The 22,427-nt window shown below is 36.8% G+C and overlaps 1 protein-coding gene across 11 annotated transcripts in view; it reads right to left on the minus strand.

The window, feature by feature from the left end:
• The window catches only part of USP6NL (USP6 N-terminal like), a 151,410-nt gene that overhangs the window by 123,264 nt on the left and 5,719 nt on the right, over positions 1–22,427 (minus strand). For 6 of the 11 annotated variants that reach the window (XM_002820521.5, XM_054521911.2, XM_054521909.2 and 3 more), the window contains one exon: positions 14,171–14,257. The exons of 2 other annotated variants lie outside the window; for them this stretch is intronic. In XM_002820521.5, coding sequence (XP_002820567.1) covers positions 14,171–14,174 — 4 coding nt within the window. In that variant the 5' untranslated portion in view covers positions 14,175–14,257. Of the gene's footprint in view, positions 1–11,174; positions 11,264–14,170; positions 14,258–17,892; positions 18,098–22,427 lie in introns of those variants that run through there. 3 more of the 11 variants (XM_054521907.2, XM_054521908.2, XM_054521905.2) reach the window with 2 other exon arrangements.

Below are 22,427 nucleotides of genomic sequence, written 5' to 3' on the forward strand. Positions count from 1 at the left end.
AGGCTGGAGTGTGGTGGCTCGATCTGAGCTCATGCAACCTTCGCTTCCCAGGTTCACACGATTCTCCCTGCCTCAGCCTCCCCAGTAGCTGGAATTACAGGTGCCCACCACCACGCCCGGCTAATTTTTGGTGGTGGTGGTGGTGGTGGTGGTGGTGGTGGTTGTTTTTGAGACGGAGTTTCGCTCTTGTCTCCCAGGCTGGAGTGCTGTGGCGTGATCTTGGCTCACTGCAACCTCCACCTCCCGGGTTCAAGCGATTCTCCTGCCACAGCCTCCCAAGTAGCTGGAATTACAGGTGCCTGCCACCACACCTGGCTAACTTTTTGTATTTTTAGTAGAGACGGGTTTTTGCCATGTTGGGCAGGCTGGTCTCAAACTCCTGACCTCAGGCGATCCGCCCAACTGGGCCTCCCAAAGTGCTGGGATTACAGGCATAAGCCACCGTGCCCAGCAAATTTTTGTATTTTTAGTAGAGACAGGGTTTTGCCACGTTGGCCACGTTAGTCTCAAACTCTGGACCTCAGGTGATCCGCCCGCCTCAGCCTCCCAAATTGCTGGAATTACAGGTGTGAGCCACCATGCCCAGCCTCTACTTAAGTTTTAAAGGAGGAAAAATAGAGTCACTTCATTCTAGAATGTAGAAAATCAACCTCTACAAACTTCTACAATATAAATTACAGCACAATATTACAAAAAATAAAAATTCATTGACAACTCAAAATTGTCAGATGTGGAAAGAGCCACAGGATATGTGTTTATGGATGACAACATTATCCTTCTCTAATTTCAAAGCAGATTATATGATAGTAATTGTTTATGAACAGAAGTATTTGTATTAATAGAATTAAGTTAGCAATTCTCTGAAAATCAGTCTTTGAAAATATTTTATCAAATGATAATTCATTTTGATTATAAAGAGCAGGCAAGAAACTTCTCTGTAGCTCAGTGGACACTATCATAAACATGTACAAAGCTTCACAAACATGGGAAATAAAAATATATTATTCCAATTTATCTTCACAACATTGAGAAATTCTTAATCTACTGACTGTACGGAGTGTATTCTAAAGGCAATAAAATCCTGTTCATTCATACAAGATTTCTTATGTATCTAGTATGTAAGAGGTACCATGCCAATTGCTGTTTTACTGGGGTAATCAACCTCCTTCCATTCTACAAAGATAAACCAGCATTAAATAAATAATTACAAAATTAATGCTTAAATTACAATTGAGATGACTCTTGCAAGTAAAGGATGACAGGAGAGTTGTGCCCTTACATGGAAAAAGAGTGTGAATTAAAAAGCCATACATAATATACTATAACTAAACATACTCTAATTTACATATTATTACGTTTTCTTTTTTTTTTTTTTTTTCCTGAGATGGAGTCTCGCTCTGTCGCCCAGGCTGGAGTGCAGTGGCATGATCTCCCCTCACTGCAAGCTCCGCCTCCTGGGTTCACGCCATTCTCCTGCCTCAGTCTCCTGAGTAGCTGGGACTACGAGCGCCTGCCACCGTGCCCGGCTAATTTTTTTTTTGTATTTTTAGTAGGGACGGGGTTTCACCGTGTTAGCCAGGATGGTCTCAATCTCCTGACCTCAGGATCCACCCACCTCAGCCTCCCAAAGTGCTGGGATTACAGGCGTGAGTCACTGCACCCGGCTACTACATTTTCAATTTTTTAAGGAAGTCTCCCATTGTGTAGAACTGACTTCTCTTTTAACTTTGCAAAGCCACATGCAAATGGACACACAAATATGGAAGAAAAGAGATTTAGTCATAATAAGGAAATTTAAATATGACTTCATTTTCAAAATCAAAAATTCAAGAAAACAGAGCATTCAACCAATCTGGACCTACTCTAGATTCCAACAAAGCTATCAAATAACATTAGTTTTAAAAAATTCATTATTGGCCAGGCACAGTGACTCACGCCTGTAATCCCAGTACTTTGGGAGGCTGAGCCGGGCAGATCACCTGAGGTCAGGAGTTCGAGACCAGTCTGGCCAACATGGCAAAACTCTGAAAACTACTAAAAATACAAAAATCAGCCAAGTGTGGTGGCGGGTGCCTGTGGTCCCAGCTACTTCAGAGGCTGAGGCAAGAGAATCACTTGAACCCAGGAGTCAGAGGTTGCAGTGAGCCAAGATCACGTCACTGCACTCCAGCCTGGGCGACACAGCGAGACTCTGTCTCAAAAAAAGAAAAAGAAAAAAAGGCATTTAACACAAAAATTAGCCGAGTGTGGTGGCATGTGCCTGTAGTCCCAGCTATTCAGGAGGCTGAGGTGGGAGGATCATCGCTTGAGCCCAGGAAGAATTCTGGTGAGCCAAGACCACGCTACTGCACTCCAGCCTGGGTGACAGAGCAAGACCCTGTTTCCAAACCAAAGCATTTAGTTCTATGTGTATAGCCTTGGAATAAATGTTAATTCAACGTAACATCACATTTAAGATAAAAGGTTCATAAGTGCACATACACATAAAACACATAAATATAAAGACAAACATATTGCCAAAGAATTCACAAAAGCACTTGGGTATATAAACACAGAGGTCCCTCTAACATTCAAAGAGATTTTTGTAGAGATTCTCCCAATATGAAATCTGTAATCACCATAACACATTAATTCCAACAGTGATGGAAGACTGCCAACAGTGTCCTTGACAGAACAGTACCTTAGGCAAAACTCATCTTTGGTACTTATTATTCTCCACTCTTCCTCCCTTCCTAAAACCTTTTACTACTTCTGCCTTTTTGGTATACTATGCATTATCTCTCCTCCGACCATCACAAAATGGTCCATGTCTCAAAATAAAACTATGAGGCCGGGCACAGTAGCTCACAAACTGTAATCCCAGCACTCTGGGAGGCCGAGGCAGGCAGATCACTTGAGCCCAGGAGTTCGAAACCAACCTGGTCAACATGGCAAAACCCCATCTCTACAAAAAAATACAAAAATTGGCCAGGCGTGGTGGAGCACACCCGTAGTCCCAGCTACACAAGAGGCTAAGGTGGGAGAATCGCGTGAGCCAGGGAAGCAGAGACTGTAGTGAGCCGAGATCGTGCCACTGCACTCCAGCCTAGTTGACAGAGCAAGACCCTGTCTCAAAAAAACAAAGAAACAAACAAAAAACCATATGAAACTCCAATAAATATATAAAAGCTACACTGCTTCATAATAAATTTTTGGAAGGTGCAAAAGGAGCATTCAAAGTTAAAATCTGTGATTTTTCCATAATCATTTTGGAAGAAAAGACTGTTTTAGAATGATATGATGAAAGAGAAAATGTAAACAGTTAGTCCATGAAAAAGTTATCTTGTCTAACGAGGAAACTGCACCTCACTAGGATGGCTACTACCAATGAAACAGAAAATAATAAGGGCTAGGAGGATGTGGAGAAAATGGAATCCTTGAGCAATGTAAGCCGGTGCAACCGCTATGGAAAACAGTATGGCAGTTCCTTGCAAAATTAAAAAAAAGATTTACAATATGATCCAGCAATTCCACTTCTTGGTACAGACCCAGAAGAATTGAAAGCAGGGTTCCGAAGATGTATTGGTACACCCATGTTCACCATGGTGCCAAAAGGTGGAAGCACAAGGTCAGGAGATCGAGACCATCCTGGCTAACACAGTGAAACCCCGTCTCTACTAAAAATACAAAAAATTAGCCGGGCATGGTGGCGGGCGCCTGTACTCCCAGCTACTTGGGAGGCTGAGGCAGAAGAATGGCGCGAACCCGGGATGCGGAGCTTTCAGTGAGCCGAGATCAAGGACACTGCACTCCAGCCTGGGAAACAGAGCGAGACTCCGTCTCAAAAATAAACAAATAAATTAATTAAATTAAATTGAATTAAATTTAAAAAGGTGGAAGCAACCCAAGTGTCCACTGACAGAAGAATGGATAAACAAAATGTGGTCTATATATACAAGGGAATATTATTCAGCCTTAAAAAGGAAGGTGATTCTGACCCACGCTACAATATGGATGGACCTTAAAGACACTGCGCTGAGTGAAATAAACCAGTTACAAAATACAAATACTGAGTGATTCCACTTATATGAGGTACCTAGAGGTCAGAGGCCGGGAAGAGGAAGAAATAGAGCATTAGTGTTTAATGGGTACAGAGCCTCCAGTTTTTCAAAATGAAAAGAGGTGAAGAGATTAAGGTTGCACAACAATATTAATGTACTTAACACTGCTGAACTACACACTTAAAAAATGGCTAAGATGGTAAATGGTATGTGTATTTTACCATAATTTTTTAAGTTATCCTGTCTAGAAATCAAATAATACAACAGATAGCAACTATGTGATGTCATTTTGAGCCTACTAGGCTAGTGATGGTGAAACTGATATCCTTGTATACAGTTACCAGAGCAAATGTAAATAGGTGCAATCTTTTCCAGAAAGGCAAAATAATTAGGCATAAAAAGCTCAACATTATAAATCTAGTCTATGGAATTCCAGTTTAATGAAAAAACTGAGCCATCTTAAATGACCAAAAAAACTGAGCCATCTTAAATGACCAAAACTGAGTCATCTTAATGACCAAAAAAAAACTGAGCCATCTTAAATGACCAAAAAAAAAAAAAAAAAAAAGGAAATGGTTAAATAAGTTATGATGAGTCACTACCTTTAAGGAATATAACTGTGAATTCTAACCATGAAAACAATTACTGAAATCTGTTTTAAATACAATTAATGTTAGAAATCCAAACATAAAATTGCATATACACTATTAATGTGATTATATAAAAATATATAGTATCTACACAATTCTAGAAGATCATAGGCAGAAATGTAAATGGCTTCTTTAACACAGTGAGGTTGCCAGTAATATTTTTCCCCCATTTTCAAAATGTATTTATTTTCATGTTGTGGTTAACAACAAGAAAAAGGGGTTGTGGAAAATGAACAAAATCAATTAGTTTAAATGAAATTAGATAAAAATATAAATAGAGGCAAGAGGGGAGTACTTGCCTAAACTAAACTTAAAATCTTCTCTAACCCACCTATTCTCCCAATACCAAGCTTTCCCTAATTTCTTAATGTCAGTCTCGATCTCTCAATGCTGGGTCTTCACATACGTTGTTCTTTCTGTTTAGAACACTCTCCTCTTCCTCTTCACTAGGTCTCAGCTGGAAGATTTCCTTAAAGTGGTCCTTCCAACCTCCCTGTGAGGAGAGATTCCCTTGCTCCTGCAGGAGCAAGGACTCCCTGGATGTCCCTTTTGGTACTAAGACCGTACTACTCGCTCAATGTCTGGCTTTCCCAGCAGTTCCATGCTCTACAAGGCCAAGGGCCATGTCTGTCTTGTTCTTGGCTGTATCATCAACGACCACCACAGAAACAGTACATATGTAGGGGTTCATTGAGTGTCTGTTTCTACTAAAATTAAAACCATTATTATTTATTCAAAATTACAATTCTCTTCCTTAAAACTTGTTTTAAAATCAAAGATTCAAACACCATGACCCCTAAAATATTTTAAGAAATTAATTTATAGTATCATGTGTCTCAAAGTTGTCTAACTTCGAATTTGAATTTCCTATCCTTTGCAATATTCCAAGTTAATCTTCTAGCTTTCACTATACCTTGCAATTATTAAACTTTAAACAGTCATAACTATAAGATGATAAGTATCCTGACATTTCATATTAAAATCTAATATGACCCATAAATCTCTACAGCCTAATGAGAATCAGAGTCTTAAAATGTTCATTTATTCTATTTTTGGCTAAAGAAAATGTATCAGGACAAAGACGCACCAGGTTATGAGAACAGCTAATCTTTAGTGAAGCAATCTCAATTTATATACGAATAGCTATAGCTGTTTTATTATTATAAAATAATTCGATTCAATACTGCTATACTTTATACCTTCATAGCATTTGTTCAGTAGCATCTTGAGATTTTTATCAAGATAATTCAGAACAGGAATTCTACTAAAAGGGATCTCTCCATAAAAGTCAAAGGCCATCTCATTTCAAGGCCATCTCATATTCTAGAAAATATTTCATTGTCATTTTTTTCTCAAGACTTTGTAATAAAAGTAAAATAGAAACTAGTAAAGCAGAACAATAAATCCTGTACTTATGCAAGAGATTTGAATCCTATTTCAATTCAAGTAGAAATGGGGAATTTTCTACTCAACAGCTAAACGTGAAGGAAATCTAGAGATCACCAAGCAGTCTTCCTTTCTCTTCAAGGCAGGCTTCCTGACAGAATGTCCCCTAACCAGTCACACCTGTTAGGTCAGATCCCATTACAGGAACCCTCCATCATCCATCATCTGAGGAACAGTCTATAAAACAGCTGGTCTGTTGTCTTCAAAAACATCAACATCACAAAAGGTAAAGAAAATCTGAGGAACTATTCCAGATTGGAGGAGATTAAAGAGACTGGATGACAAAAGGCAATGTGTGAATAACACTCAGCTGAATCCTGTACTGGAGGAGCAAAATGCTGTAAAGCACATCATTGGGAAAACTATCAACACTGGAATAAGGATCATATATTAGATAAGTCTAATTTATCTATGTGATAATTTCACCATGGTTATGCAAGAGAATGGCGTTGTTTTTCGGAACCATACACTGAAGTACATATGGGAAAAGGAGCATGATACATGCAACCTACTCTCAAATTGTTCAAAAATAAATCAGTGATATTTTAAAAACACATTTTCAGAAATATTTTAAAATAAATAATTGATCCCACTGAAAAAAATAGTTGGACTGGTTGGCAAGGAGTAGATGTAAGAATTTCATCTGCTGAGAAGAGATACACACTAATGAAAGAAAAAAATAATCAAGGAAAACTTTGTAGATCTAGACATTGTTATATTCCATCAGAATGCAGCCAGCACTGAGCTAGAAAAGCGTATCTTTTCAGTTAGAATAAAATTTCTAGTGTCTAACAATTTTTATATCACATTGTCAGGGAAAAGAGTAATAACTCCATTTTTATAATACAAATCAAACATTTTTAAGTAGCTTTTGTTTTTAAGCACAGAGATACTGTTAAGGAATCACGTGAGAACCAAATTCCTTTTAACAGTCAGTTTGGATACCCAGATAGTAGAAGTAGAGTTTTTCTCCTGTTCTGTGCAAAGTCCCCCATATATAGATGTGTATAATATACCTACAGGTACAAAGTTTCCATACAAGGTCTCACTAAGACTGATTATTTTAAAAACCACAATGGCTCTATTGCCCCCACGTATGGAAACCCGGATAAGATAATGGCAATGGAGAAGCGCTTTTCCTTATCCAGAAGAGAGACTCTAACAGCAGTAAAGGTTTCCCCTTAGCAGTAAGGCAACCTGCTTTACATAGCTTCTAGGTCACATCTGTCAGCAGAAACATTTTTTATAATAAAGCATGCCAACAAAATACATCCTAGTAGTCATATTATAGTGGCCTGAATTAACCACTTAGCATGTAAATTTCTGTTATATTAGTTAAAACGACAAATTTAAGCAGGTTTGAAAATTAAATTCAATCTCTGCTGTACCATAACTGGCAAAAGTAAACAGTTTACAATGCTCTTCCAACACTGGTAATAGCTGGTTCTTCCTCTCCTAATCCAGAACACTTCACACATGACCTACATCTACATATCATAGAAAGACAATAATATAAAACTGTTACCAAAGGAAAAAACACAAGACCAACTATTATAATTTACATAAAAACTTAATACATATATACATGTTAGCTTTTACAAATTTCTCTCAAGTTATAATCAGGCAAATATATTCTCCCTTACCTTGCAAGTACTAGAACATAACAAGGTTTACCAGTGAAGAGATCAAACACAGTGCTTTACTGTAGTGTCCAAACCTTTACTAATGCATCCTATAAATTCCATTTCTATTCCACTCTTCTAACATCTAAAACAGGCAACTGTATTTTTAAAAAGACATTGTGACGCCAAATGCCCCACAATATAAATGTTAATGAGTATCTATTAGTGTCTGACTATAATCTTTTTATATTTTATTATTTAAAGCTTAACACCTGAATGCTACCAATGTGTAAGAACAAAATCAAACCAGTGCCGCTCCAGGGCACCAAGGCAATGCCAGGGGAAGTCAGTTTCTAAATTCAGAGGGAAAAGACAGCACTCTACTACCAACTGCCTGCACAACGGCCATTATCTCTGAACATGAATAAGAATAACCCATAGGAGAAGTTTTCATTTTCACCTGACCTCCTAACTTCTGGGCCACATTCATGATACAAACATACACTGCATTTCAGTTTTAAAAAAGAATTAATTTATGGCTCAGTGCTTAAAAGTAGGAGTGGGAGACTGGGATAAGGGAAGACATTTTCACTCTATGTCTGACCTTTCTAACCCATAGCTTTAAAGAGAAGCTGAAAAGAATTACTTTCACAGTCACCTTGCCTATCTCTTAAAAAAAGTCACACCAAAATACTATTTTAGATCAATTTTGAGGAAGAAAGACAAAGGCTTGAAAATTTCTAGTATCAATTTCACACTCCAGGAAATGAGATTTCTGTACAATGGCACCCATCACATATACTGATAGCCACAAATTCCCTTAGTAGAAGACATCTATTTGTGTTTAATGCAAAAAAATGAAAATATATAGCTGTACAGATACTATTGTAAAAACTGGATGTTAATTGTGTGGAATTTTATTCAGACCATGTAACAAATCTCTTACTAAGCTGTGCTTTCCACTACGTCTTTTCACAAATAAAAAATATTAAAAATCATACACATAATATTTTCATATAGAAATTCAGTTTGGGAGAAGTTAATGTAAAAGAGATATAGATTTTTTTTCCAACCAGTACATCAATTCTAATAACACAGATTCCAGAATAAAACTGTAAAAATCAAACTCTATTTTCTAAAATTAATGAAAGAGATAAGACGAATATTTAAGAGCATTAATTTGAAACATAATTGCCCTCTAAACTCTGGCTGCCAGGAGAACAAGCAGAAGGAAGCGGAGAACACGCGCCTGCATTTGGAATGATGGTACTTTGGAAAATCCGACTCTGAGCAACACAGTAGGCCCCCAAACCCTTAAAAATTGTGTATCTTGTAATTTAGCATATTTTGTAACTAATATAGGAATTCCTTGTTTTACCCAATAGATGTACTCCTATAAGGCAAAATTAGAAATGAAAATTTTCTCACTGACTTAACAGTAAATTTTAAGAGTTAAAAGAAGGCTTCCAGATGATCTATCTGGTACCTACATTTATGAATGAGTAAAGGGTGTGTGGGGAGGGGGTTAAAGAAGTGAAGCCACTTGCCATACATAACGTGGCTACCAGCAGCAAAGGCAGGGTTCCAACTCAAGTCTCTGGGACTCTGGGAACACAAAGAGGCCAGCCATTGGAAAACTTACTGCTTTCAGAACGGAATTCTAAATAGTTCTCTTAAGAATGGAGTCTCTTGAAACTATTATAAAGAAGTCATTTGGAGCACACTGGTTTGTGTTGTACTAAAAAAATTTCATTAAAGTTGATTTACATATAAAATTTATCTATATTATGCAATACGTTGTAGATCTAAAAGAAAACGTTTAATAACAGGTCCATAAAAACTAGATAAATATAGCTTTTGAAGAATAAAAATATAATAGTAGGTATAGAATTTGAAATTTTAAGATTTAACTAGTAAAAATAATTTAGAAGCTTTACTAAGTTTATACTACTATAGTAATTTACATTTATGCAAAAAATTAAATCACTAAATAAAAGGAAAACAGACTTTCACAGAAAATGTTTTGTTTAAATATTTTAATTTCTTTTCTAGATAGAGATGTGTGTGAGAGAGGGAAAGGGAGAAGGAGAATCAAATGGACAAAATGTAAATATTTGATAAATCTGACCAAAAGGTATACGGAAATTTGGAGTACTATTTTTACAACTTTTCTTGTCGTAAGTTTGAAAAAATATCAAAAGAAAATATATAAGAAAAGAAGGTAAACCACCTCCCAAAAAATTTTTAACGTAAAATATTAAATATACTCTATAAGAAAAGACTATATTAAATTCATATTTAATTTCCCATAGTATCAAACCAAGAATTACTCTTTTTATTTTTGAGACAGTCTCACTCTGTCACCCGGGCTGGAGTGCAGTGGCTCAATCTCAGCTCACTGCAACCTCCACCTCCCGGGTTCAAGCATTTCTCCTGCCTCAGCCTCCTGAGTAGCTGAAATTACAGGCACCCGCCACCATGCCCAGCTAATTTTTTAGTATTTTTAGTAGAAACGGGGTTTCACCATGTTGGCCAGGCTGGTCTTGAACTCCTGACCTCAGGTGATCCAGCCACCTCAGCCTCCCAAAGTATTGGGATTACAGCCGTGAGCCACCACACTCGGCCTCAGAATTACTCACTTTTCTACAACAAGTGGTCAAAAGAAGATAAATTAGCTAAAAGCACAGTATATTCCACTTTAAACAGTATTAATAACAATGAAGTACACTAAACTAAGAAATTGATCACATAAATTTTCTGAGAAGCAATTTCTGCTGGCATTCTTCACCACCTGACTGTAATTGAAGGCTGCCACAGGTCTGACGGTGGCCCCTGCCCACTAAATGCCATCAGGTCCCCCAGTAACTGTCAGCCACAAAGTCTCCATACATTTCCAAATTCCTCTCCTCCATTAAGAATCATTGATTATATATTCATTTTAAGAATAACTAACATTTAGAACTTTATATTCCCAAATCTAAATTTATCAAACATCAATGAGTCTTATTATAACAAAAGGATACCTGTTATACTTTGTAAGGGGATTTAAGATTCCATTAAATAACAGACATGCTGGCATTTCAAATACAATTCAACTTAAATTTTCTTTTAACTTCTACCCAACTTCTGAAGCACGCAGCTATTCCACAAAACAGTTTATCTATCTAGATAGGCTACTGTCCTAGAGAGTTTTAGCCAGTACTTATGGGAAGTCTTCTGTTACTTGGAGCACAATTTTTTTACTTAGTAAGACTTCGAAGAATCCTTCTACTACCACTGAGAGACTCAGTAATCTATTCAATTATTTATAACATTATCTGCTCTAACAAATATTGAAACAAATTGTTCTTCACTTCAGCATGAACACTTAGTCCCCTGCTCCAGTGAATGAAGATCTTTACTCCTATACATCGCACCTTTCTCACATTGCTCCGCCAGCCTGGAACGCTGTCTCGGGCCACACTCTACACATACACCCTTCTCATGGCAACAGCTCCAATTGCACCTAAAAATAATAATAATAAAACACAGAATAGCTCCTGCATACTAAGGACATTACTTACACACACCCAAGGTAGTGCAATATTAACACCTATTTAGTGCCAGAAACAGTGTTTGGCTCTAGGAATGAAAATCATCTTTGCTCCTCAAGGAGCACACAGATTAGAGAAACATACAAGCACATAAGCAGATGATTTGAATACAGCTTGATGGGTCCCAGAATGAGGCAGGCAGAGTGCTATGGAGAAGCAGCGCACAGGGCTCACCTCCCAACTGGAGTGCTGTGTGGGTGACAGGCAGTGGCTCTAGGAACTAGCAGACTACTCAGAAGCTGATTTTTTTAAAAGAATCTGAAGTGTGAAGTAAGGCGTTAAGTCCCCAATGGCATTGTTCTTTCTCTGTAGCTTCCCCTTCTTCACACAAACACACAGAGATAACAGATGAAAGAGAAGCACAAGTCACTAAAATGGCATAGCTATGCCCCAAACATCTCTGTAGATCAGAAATCTAACAGGAACATAAAGAGTGAGACACACTGAAGGCACAAGGTCAGCTGGACTCTGGGCCCAGGGCAGGACAAAGCAGCAGGAAGTTTTGTCCTGTGGGGTAAATGTAAATAAAGAAAAGTTTCCCTAGGAATCAGGGTCAAGAAACAGGCTCTGTGCCTAAAGCCAGAGACTGGGGTGGCACTTTTCCTTAATTATGAAACTAGATTGAAAATACTTCTGCTAACTGTGCTGAGGCTACAGCTTATAAGAGGTTGCTGACCTAATGCCAGCTGACTCAGTGACTGAATCTGTGATGTCCCCAACGTCACCAAGGGGCCAGGGCTCTGACCCACTAACACAGACCTGATTCTGATCTGGGAACTCCAAAGCCAGGCAGAGACAACTGTGAATCTGCTAGACCAGCATGAAAAAAACAAAAATCACAAAAAGAAAGAGAGAGACATAACAGCAAAAAAACTTCCATCAGAATGTGCCTGCAAATTACAGAACATGATGAAAACATCAACAATCACAACATAAATTCTCTGAAAACAAAATTTTAAAATTATCAAATGATCTGAAAAAGACTTTAAAATAAGCATGTAAAAGATCCACAAAGAGATAAAAGAATAACAGAACAAACCAATTGTTTTAAGTGGAAATGAAAAAGAATTAGTGGATATAAAGAAGAACCAGTTAAAAATTTTGCAAACTAAATATAAACATTGTAATTTAAAGGCGAAAAATGTTATGTGGTTCAAACACTATTAGTTGCTTGACAAGCCATTCCTCCCCTCTGCCTTCATCCTCGCAGGACTGTGATCTCTTTTTTCTAGGGTAAGCAGTATACAAGACACCATCAAACACCAAGATTCAAACATGAAAGGCGCAGGCTACCTGCCGTCAAAAAAACTTACATCTGCAACACTGATCCTAACAGAACCCAAAAATTGCAAAGTAGAAGAAAATTCATTTTACTTTCCAAAAATGTAAGCATTTTTAAGTTAAAATGCTTGCCATTTCTTTTAATTTTTGTGAACTAATTACCATCTTCACTAGAGTTAGCACTTTACATTAGATAAACATTCTCACAAAATGTCATGATTGGAGCTGAAATAACAAAAGCTCTTTCTTGGCCGGGCGCAGTGGCTCACGCCTGTAATCCCAGCACTTCGGGAGACCGAGGCAGGCGGATCACAAGGTCAGGAGACCATCCTGACTAACACGGTGAAACCCCATCTCTACTAAAAATACAAAAAAAAAATTAGCCAGGCCTGGTGGCGGGCGCCTGTAGTCCCAGCTACTCAGGAGGCTGAGGCAGGAGAATGGCGTGAACCCGGGAGGCGGAGCTCGCAGTGAGCGGAGATGGTGCCACTGCACTGCAGCCTGGGCGACAGAGCAAGACTCCGTCTCAAAAAAAAAAAAAAAAACTCTTTCTTAATCTATATTGAACTCATCTAGCCACTATCCTTGTTTCTTCAAAGTACACTACCGAAAAAGTACACCACTGAAAAGTCAAAAATCAAAGACCATTCCTTACAATATTATTCTTAGTAGAAAGCACTCCAAGACCTTACAACAGCAGCCTCATTTTCACTTATCAACTGTCTAATTATTTGAACTGATAATGAGAAAAGCTGCCCTATTTCATATTAAGGTAAATATAATCAATACAAATAATATGTGAAAACATTTAAACTCTAATATTATCTTCCAGTAAGAAAATGCTCATTCCATCCCAAAGATTCCATAATCAGGAAATCTGTACTTCAAATCTCCATATAATCCCAGTTGGGGTAAAATCTCAATTCTTTTCCCACCCTCTAAAAGGAAACAGTTAACACAAAAAAGTAAAATTCAGTTCTCTTGTTCACAAGCACAAGTATATAGGAATAGAGAGAAAATATTACATATTCTATCCCCTTACTACTAAGAAGATAAAATTATCAAATGTGGTTAAGCCCAGGATAGCCTTGGTTCTTTGTTCTATCAGAGACATTGATAGATTGTTAGGGGTTTTTTTTCCCTTAAATACAATATAACCCATGTTACTCAATGATTAAATTTCACACAAGAAAACCTCTACTAATTATGGTCAACTGCAATGTTCCCTATTCATATTTCTGAAGAACCATTTTCCAATGGCAAGTCAATAGAAAATTTTAGATAACAGAACTAAATCAGCCAAAGAGCTAATAACCAGATTTCCTCATCACATGAAACTTGTTAGAATAAATCAAACATCAGAAAGTATCTCCTTGTCTTAATACAGACAAGCGCAGAGTGCTGGGTGGAACCAGATTATTCAATCTCTGAATAAGTGACATAATTCCAATTTATTCAGTAACATGTTTTTCTTCTCCTAAGCACAATACTGCAAACACTCCTGAGATGGCTGGAAGGAAAGGAAGCAGCGCACTTACTCATGACTGGAAATGGCTCTGAATGTTGTCCCAATCAGATATTAAACCAAAATCTGCTGTCCAAGGTTTCTCAGAGGAATACATGTCCTAGTCAGGAAACAAAGAGAAATAGTATTTTCTATAGGTCAATAATTAAAATAAAGTTTTCTTTAAGAAAATAAAATCATTTTGTTTCAAAAATGTTCTATTTCCAAAAGAACTCTTGTGATCACCTATTAAGTATAAAAGATTATTAATCAACTTTTAGAATATCCTGTTAAATTCATGTTTTCCTTTTTTGAAATAAGTTACTTCAAATGTAAATGATATGTAGTAAGTAATCACCACGTAGAAACTTATTAACAGGTGTTCTTTGTCTTCAACACTAAAAACATTTCTTCCCCATTCCCAACTAAGTAAATCACAGGTAGAAAGCACTCCATCTAGGGTAAATACAGCCCACATCATACCTGCTGAGTATATTTTGACTGCACATAAATGATTACTGTAAGACATCAAATAAGGATCAGCAAAGTTATTGCTATAGACTTTCTCTAGTAATGAATATTTTCTTCATTATAAAAGTAATATGGGTTCACTGTTTTTAAAAAAAAAAGAATAACAATAAGGTAAACTTCTCTCATAACACATTACCCTTACCCCTACATCTACCCAATCACTTGGGACATATTTTCTTTCAAGCCATTTTTTTCTAAGTATTTTAAAAATATACTTGATACTACGTATAAAATTTTGTACTTGTTCCTCTCCACTTAAGAGCATAACATAAAACATCAACTTGTGTTAGATTAATACAAACTTAACCCTTTGCTAAGATTTACTTTATAAATCTTCCTCTCTTAATTACTGTATTTCTAAAATATTAATATAAATATTAATGCTATATTTAAACATAACCATGGATGCACAAATGCCTACCTAAATCTAACATATAAAATTCCACAGATAAGATCAGACTCAACACAAAATGTACACCTGTGCTACCTCATATGTAGTTTCCTTCATAAACAAATAAGCTACTTCTTCCAATCACAATAGGTGATGGTTATTTTCTAAATCAATTAAGAAAACAGTATACTACTACTAGAGACCTCTGCTTTAGAATCAAAGTTAGGGAAATACTTTTTGAAGAAATACTGCTTGCCACATCTATATACTGTACTTGCGTCATGTAATATACATGAGAAGTATTTCATTTGCAGAATGAAAACAGATTGCATCAGCACTTATGTGCGCAGCATGACCCACACACTGTAATTAGCATGGCATAGAATCACAGTGCTGCCACATAATAGCATGACCCCCAACCCACATGCTTTCCTCTTTATCTGTCCACTTAAATGATTTCCATTTCCAGATAACGCAATTATCCCAAAGGAAATGAGAAGTTGTATGGAAAATCTAAAACATATAACCCACATGTTAGTTTTAGAATACATGATGAAAGTTTCTCACAAGAAATATACTTTCTTGATGGTGCTTAACTGACTCTATTTAGATTTGTTTTCCTGCCTAGGAAACTCTGAGGTAGGACATGTGGACCTGGAGCATGCTGACCGCTGACAAGGAAAAACAGTCCTGTGTTACAAATAAAGCAGGATTAAACGTTCACAGATGACCCAAGAGCCCACTTAAATTTATACTTATAGAGTCTAGTCTCTTTGACCAGGGACTTTTCTCCTTATGTTTATATAAAATTTTTTAATCTTAAATTTAAAACTCCTAAATGGTAACATTAAAGCACCTTGTGCTATGTAGCACCCTGCTTCCTGCCTATAACCAAAAGGAGCCAAAGAAATACTTATTCAAGGATTTCAGTTCTTAAGACATCAAGAGTTTTCTCAGCACCAAAAATAGTAACCTCAAAAACACCAGTATAATAAAACTTATAAACACTAGACTTATAATCTTACCATCTGAGGTAATAAATGTACACAAATTTTATAGTTTACAAAACTATATAATTTAATGCATGTTTTGGAATGTCATGGAGTAGTTCTTAGAAACATTTATAAATGACATAACTGAAGTCACACGTTCAGGATTCTTTATTTACACTAATCACAGCTTTAAAAGGTAGATCTTCCCCGACCTACTTTCTTTCTTTTTTTTTTTTTTTTTTTTTTGAGACGTAGTCTCGCTCTGTCGCCCAGGTTGGAGTGCAGTAGCTGGGACTACAGGGACCTGCCACCACGCCCGGCTAATTTTTTGTATTTTTCGTAGAGACAGTATTTCATGGTGTTAGCCAGGATGGTCTCGATCTCCTGACCTCGTGATTCGCCCACCTCAGCCTCCCAAAATGCTAGGATTACAGGCGTGAGCCACCGCGCCCAGCCCCTCTGACCTACTTTCAAAGTAAGGAGTCTACCAATTGTTATATGGAACAAGGTAGTTGAGCAGCACACAGGATAAAATGTTCAGACTCCCTTTCTCCTCCCCTAAATGCTACCTTTGCACTAAACATACAGAGGTGAAAGAAGAAAAACCTTACTTTCTGTTTTTTACACCATCCAACAGGGAAAAAGTAATGTCTTAAACCCATAATTTCACATCAAATTATAATGGGATATTTCTGCAAAAATTGGCCTTTCATCTCATTTTCCAGGTACTCTAAGTCTAAGGGCGTGGCCATATGACTTGCTGGAATGGTTCTAACTGGAGGCTTGAGAAGCACTGAGGCAGCCTGCCTTCCCTTGTGCTCCTACATGCAGCACAAGAAATGTATGCCCCAGGTAGCGATGGCCCACAATGAATAAATACCTGACATGTAACTGAAGCCAACCCGCAGTTTACAGCCAAACCCAGCCAAACTCAACAGAGAGCGTAGACCAGTGAGCTAGAAAGAAACGTCTGGTGTTGTGCACTGAAAGTTTGCAGTCGTTACACAGCATTATTACAGCCAAAGATGACTAATACAGACAGTAAAGATAGTAATTTTAAATTCAAATTTAAAAATTTTCTAGTTAAAAAGACTATTTTAAACGTCTAGCCATATTTCATAAGAAATACACCTAAATCAGCAGAACACATAAAGGCGGGAAATAAGCATTAAAAATGTTTATCAGGCTGGGCACAGTGGCTCACGCCTGTAATCCCAGCACTTTGGGAGGCCGAGGCGGGTGGATCACGAGGTCAGGAGTTCAAGACCAGCCTGGCCAACATGGCGAAACCCTGTCTCTACTAAAAATATAAAAATTAGCTGGGCATGGTGGCAGCCGCCTGTAATGCCAGCTACTGGAGAGGCTGAGGCAAGAGAATTGCTTGAGCCCGGGAGGTGGAGGCTGCAGTAAGCCAAGATCGCATCACTGCACTCCAGCCTGGGCAACAGAGCAAGACTCCATCTCAAAGAAAAAAAAAAAAAGCTTATCAGGCAAACACTAACCAAAGGAGAGATATGTGGCTATAGGAAGTCTTTCATGTGTGCTAAGATATATACTGAAAAATGTTCATAGCAATGCTATTCATAATAGCGAAAAAACTGAAATTTCCATCAACAAAAGGTAAGTAATGATATTATGTTTATATAATCAAGTATTATGAAGCAGTGAAATGAATGAACTATGGGTATGCACATCAACAAATATCACAAGTATTATTGATATATACTTATTATATATACTGTACACACATATACACACACACACATAAAGATACCACTTATATAACAGTCCCAAATATGTGTCACAATATGTTGTTAAGAGATATACACATATGTAATGTACTATAAAGAAAAGCAAAGGAATGCCAGAGCCCACAGTAATGCCGATGTTTTCCTCAAGCCAGTGGTAGGATGAGGGTAGAGAGAGGTGATCCAGGAGGGTACTGGGAATGTTCTGTCACTTAAAACTGAGGAGAGGATGGGATGGACATCATTATGTCAGTCTTTATGTAACATATTACACATAGTCTTTGTATGAATATAATATTTTACAGTATTTTAATATGAAAAACCAAAACTTTTCCAATGAAATTCAGAAAGGAAATTATAAAAGTAATATTAATATATGTAACCACATGTATAAAGGAGTTAAATGCATTTACAATCTTTAAGCCATGCTTAAGAGGCCGAAACAGTTGTAGTGGTTCATTTGTTCCTTAAAAGTAAAAGACAAATACAAGTGATAGCCGTTCCAACACAAATTGCAAGATAGCTTTTATGTGAAGACTGATGATTATACATTATCTACGTGGAGAAGGAGCTGGCTAACCAAGAGTTGTATCATTTGTGCTGTCTTATCTCAGCTGTCTGACCACTAAAGCTTCTGATCTCACCTTCACAGCTGTATAATCCCAGCTCATTTTTTCACAGAAATTCCTAGATCCTGTTTTTCTAAGTTGCTATTTAGTGAACTGTCCTACCCCCCAAAAAAGAAAGAAAAAAAAAAAGAAGAAAATGTCCTTCATTGATGTATTATTTGTAATAGCAATATATATACATATACATATATATACACACACACACGTGTCCAAATAACAAGGGATTGACTAAATTATTAATTCACATTTAATAGACTCTCATGTACTCATTTAAAATGTCTCAAAGAAATTCAATGACAATGAATGAACGAACAACCAGCAATGTATTTAACGCAACTTTCTCATCAAGTCAGAAAGAAAAAAGCATCAGAAACGATGCCTCAACCAAGCTACATTTGTTTCCTCAAAGGCTATAACTCAATACTTAAATGACTAATGTTCTGTTTTTAAATTTAAAACAGGCAGATAACATAGATAATAGGAAGGATTTACTATGTATAATATATAATATATATTACCATAAATATATAATGTACAATGCATAATAAATCTTACTGTTCATTCAATAAGTATTTACTGCATAGCTATTATGAGCCAGGCAGTGTACTAGGCACCACAGACACTGCCAAGAACAAAGCCAAGTCTCTCGCATCATGGAATGTACAGCACAGTAATTCCAGTACCCTCCTTCCTTCATTGAGATTCACGGTTCATTAGTTCAAATATATGTCAGGGCAGATTCCCAGGTGCTGGTTGAGTATCCCAAATCTAAACTTTCTGAAATCAGAAACGTTTTGAGCACTGATGTGACACTCAAAGGAAATGCTCATTAGGGCACTCTGCATTTCATTTTTGGGATGCTCAACTGGTATAATGCAAACATTCCAAAATCTGAAAAAATCTAAAATCTGAAACACTTCTGGTCCCAAGCATTTCAGGTAAGAGATACTCAACCTGTCATATCTTCTCATTAGAAATTACTTCAGTTAATATTAAAGTCATTATTCACTAACAGAGAAAGTCTCAACACTGTACTTTCACAGTCCTTATGCTTTCCCTAAAGAATGCTCTTGCTGCAACCCCGTGAAACACGTCGCATTTCTACAGCTTTAAGTATTTTCTCAGCACAAAAGTAAAGCAAATCTTCTGTCATTGCTAGAGAGAAAGGAGGTTTGTTTATGCCATTCACTAAATCAACAAAGTACTTCCTGCTAATAAGATCAAAGAATGAGATGGGCCTAAGAGCAAAATGAGCAATCATTTGGTTTCATCGGTTTCTTTACACTAGTATGTTAATGAGGCATGAGATAAGAATGAGGTCAAATTTCCCCTTCCACAGGTAGGTTTCCAGACAGACTTAACAAATCCGAGTAGGTTTATACTGGTCAACATGACAACTTCCAGGTATTTAGGAAAATAAATGTCCATTCCAAGTCTTCCCTACTTCTATCAGTTACAGAGTCAGGGCCTTTCAAAAATGACCTATAATTTGTTTACATGGTATATGTGCCTAATCTACTTGATATATCATATCAGAACTGCACATAATGCCTGTGCTCTACAGATAAAAGTTAAAATGAAGGATACAATATATCTGGTTTTCAGGAGTCCCACATCATTTTAAAAGTCAGTTAAAAATTCCAGACTGCCAACTGTAACAATAAGCACTATAGCAGACACCATGAAAAATATAAAGAAAAGAGTAAATAATTCCAGGCCTTATCTTCAAAAATCTATATCTAATTGGATTCTAACTACAAGAATGTATTCATCTATTCATTTAATAGATATTAATTCAGCTCCACAATACGCAAAAACTGCTCAAGGGCATTGGGATAAAACAATCAAGACAAGCTTGGTTCCAGCCATCTGCAGCTAACAGAACATATTCAGAATAAAAGTGCTAAGGGCAACCAGAGTGACAGTCAAGGCTATAGCTCATTCAAAAGCCCTGTGCTGAGTGAAAATCGGCAAACTTATGGACCAAGAGGTGTAAATACACACAGGTGAAGAGAGGAAAATTCCTGTAGGATGTCAATAAAACTGGAATTCAGCAGTACAATGGTGGACTATAAGCCTTGCAGGGAAATCACTCAACCTAAGAAGTCCTCAATGCAAATGTGTTACAACTCTGCCATTAACCAGCTCTAGGAATTCAGACCAAGTCACTTCACTTCCCTGACCCTCAGTTTCTTTGTGTGTAAAATGAGAGTTAAAATTTTCAGCCTACCTACCACTCAGAGTTGCTGTGGAATTATGCATAAAAGAGTGTGCTGGTAAACTAAATATCTTATTTGGTTCACACATGTTAGTACTGATCCATTTTTGGTCTCATAAAATAAGAAAACTGAAACATAATTTTTAAGTTCTCTTTCTAGCACTGTATGATTTATTATCTTAAACTAATTTTAATTCAATGGGTAACTCAGGTTCTAATTTCCTTAGTGGTATAAGTAAGATCAACCTAAATCATTACAGTAAACCAGCTAAAACAAGCTGGTCTAAAATGTGGTTATATGTATTTTTTAATGGGGCAGATCCAACTATCACTTAAAAGAAAGTCAAAGTGACTACTGACAGTGAAGTAGTCAGAGGTAACCCTCAGTTTCAGGGGAGAATCTAGATGGCATTCTTTTGGCAAGCCTCAATGGGGCACATCATCAACCTTGGAGGAAAAAAATTTTTTGTAATAGAAAAAATGTTTCCCAAGCAAGTCTGGTGAATGAGCTCAGAATTCAAACTGATAATAAAACACTGGGATCAAAACGTGATATAAATTGATAAGGGATACAACTCAGTATCTCCAAAAAACAATTTCTAAAAAAATTCCAGAAATTTATCTTCAGCAATTACAGCAACAGAATCTTAGCACTACTTTGAAAATGTATTCTAAAATTCTGCTTTAAAAATTAGTGTACTGCTTCACAATCAGACCCTTCTACCTAAGAGATAAATAATAACTAATAAAATAAAACAATTATAATAATATGCTGTAATAAAAGGTAGTCTCTCTGTCTCTCAAAATATCTTCTCATACTATATTGCAGGAACTGAAACCAAGGAAAGTGAAACTGCAGATAAGGAGGACTACTGTATGTTATGTAAGTGATTACACAGTCAACTACATTTATAAAAATTCTTCAGAGTATACATTTAAGATTAGTGCACATTATATGTGTATTCCTTACTTAATAAAAGGAGGAAGGATATCAAACAGCTAACAAGACAGTGAGAAATTACCAGCCACCATCCGAAGAGAAGACAGAAATCTGAAATAGAAAGCAAGGCACCTTGGGGCTTCTTCAGGTAAACGTTTGCCTAATCAAAGAGGTGCCTAAGAGTCTAAACCACACTTTGGCAGCCTTCAAGGCTAGGAGGACAAAATGTCAGAGTACAAGATCCACCAAGGGAGCCATCTCTGCTTCAGAATAAGCAAAAAACTGAATCCCATGAGAAAGAAAAACTTAGAAGTAAACTAAACCAATTATTGCATAGACTCTCAACTTTTATTTGAATAAAAGTGATCCCAAGTGTCTGGCAAAAGCAATGAAAAAAATCCTTACCTAATCTATAATGACTGCTAGAAACACTTTTTCAAACACAATGACCAGCACACAATCAAAGATAAGCAGGCATACAAGGAGATGAAACTCCTTGAGAAATAAAAGAGACCATAAAAATGTTATAGCACCTCTGGGGTATAGTTACTATGCTTACTGCATCCAAAGAAATAATATGCAAAATCTAAAACTTTTGATAGGAAACTAGAAACTAGAAAAGTGGCAAAGCATATCTGAAAAATAACTAAATTGAAAGTCTAAATAAAAATGAAAAATCTAATAACCAAAATTTAAAACCCAGGGAATACAGATTAAAACCCAGGGAAGAGCAGATTAGAAATGAAGACTAACTTAGTCCTGGAAGGTAGCCTGAAGAAAATATTCAGAACAAAAAAGATACAAAAAGATGAAAAAAACACCAGAGAGGCAAAATACACAGA

The sequence above is a fragment of the Pongo abelii genome, chromosome 8, assembly GCF_028885655.2.
Source record: "Pongo abelii isolate AG06213 chromosome 8, NHGRI_mPonAbe1-v2.0_pri, whole genome shotgun sequence".
Lineage (NCBI taxonomy): Eukaryota > Metazoa > Chordata > Mammalia > Primates > Hominidae > Pongo > Pongo abelii.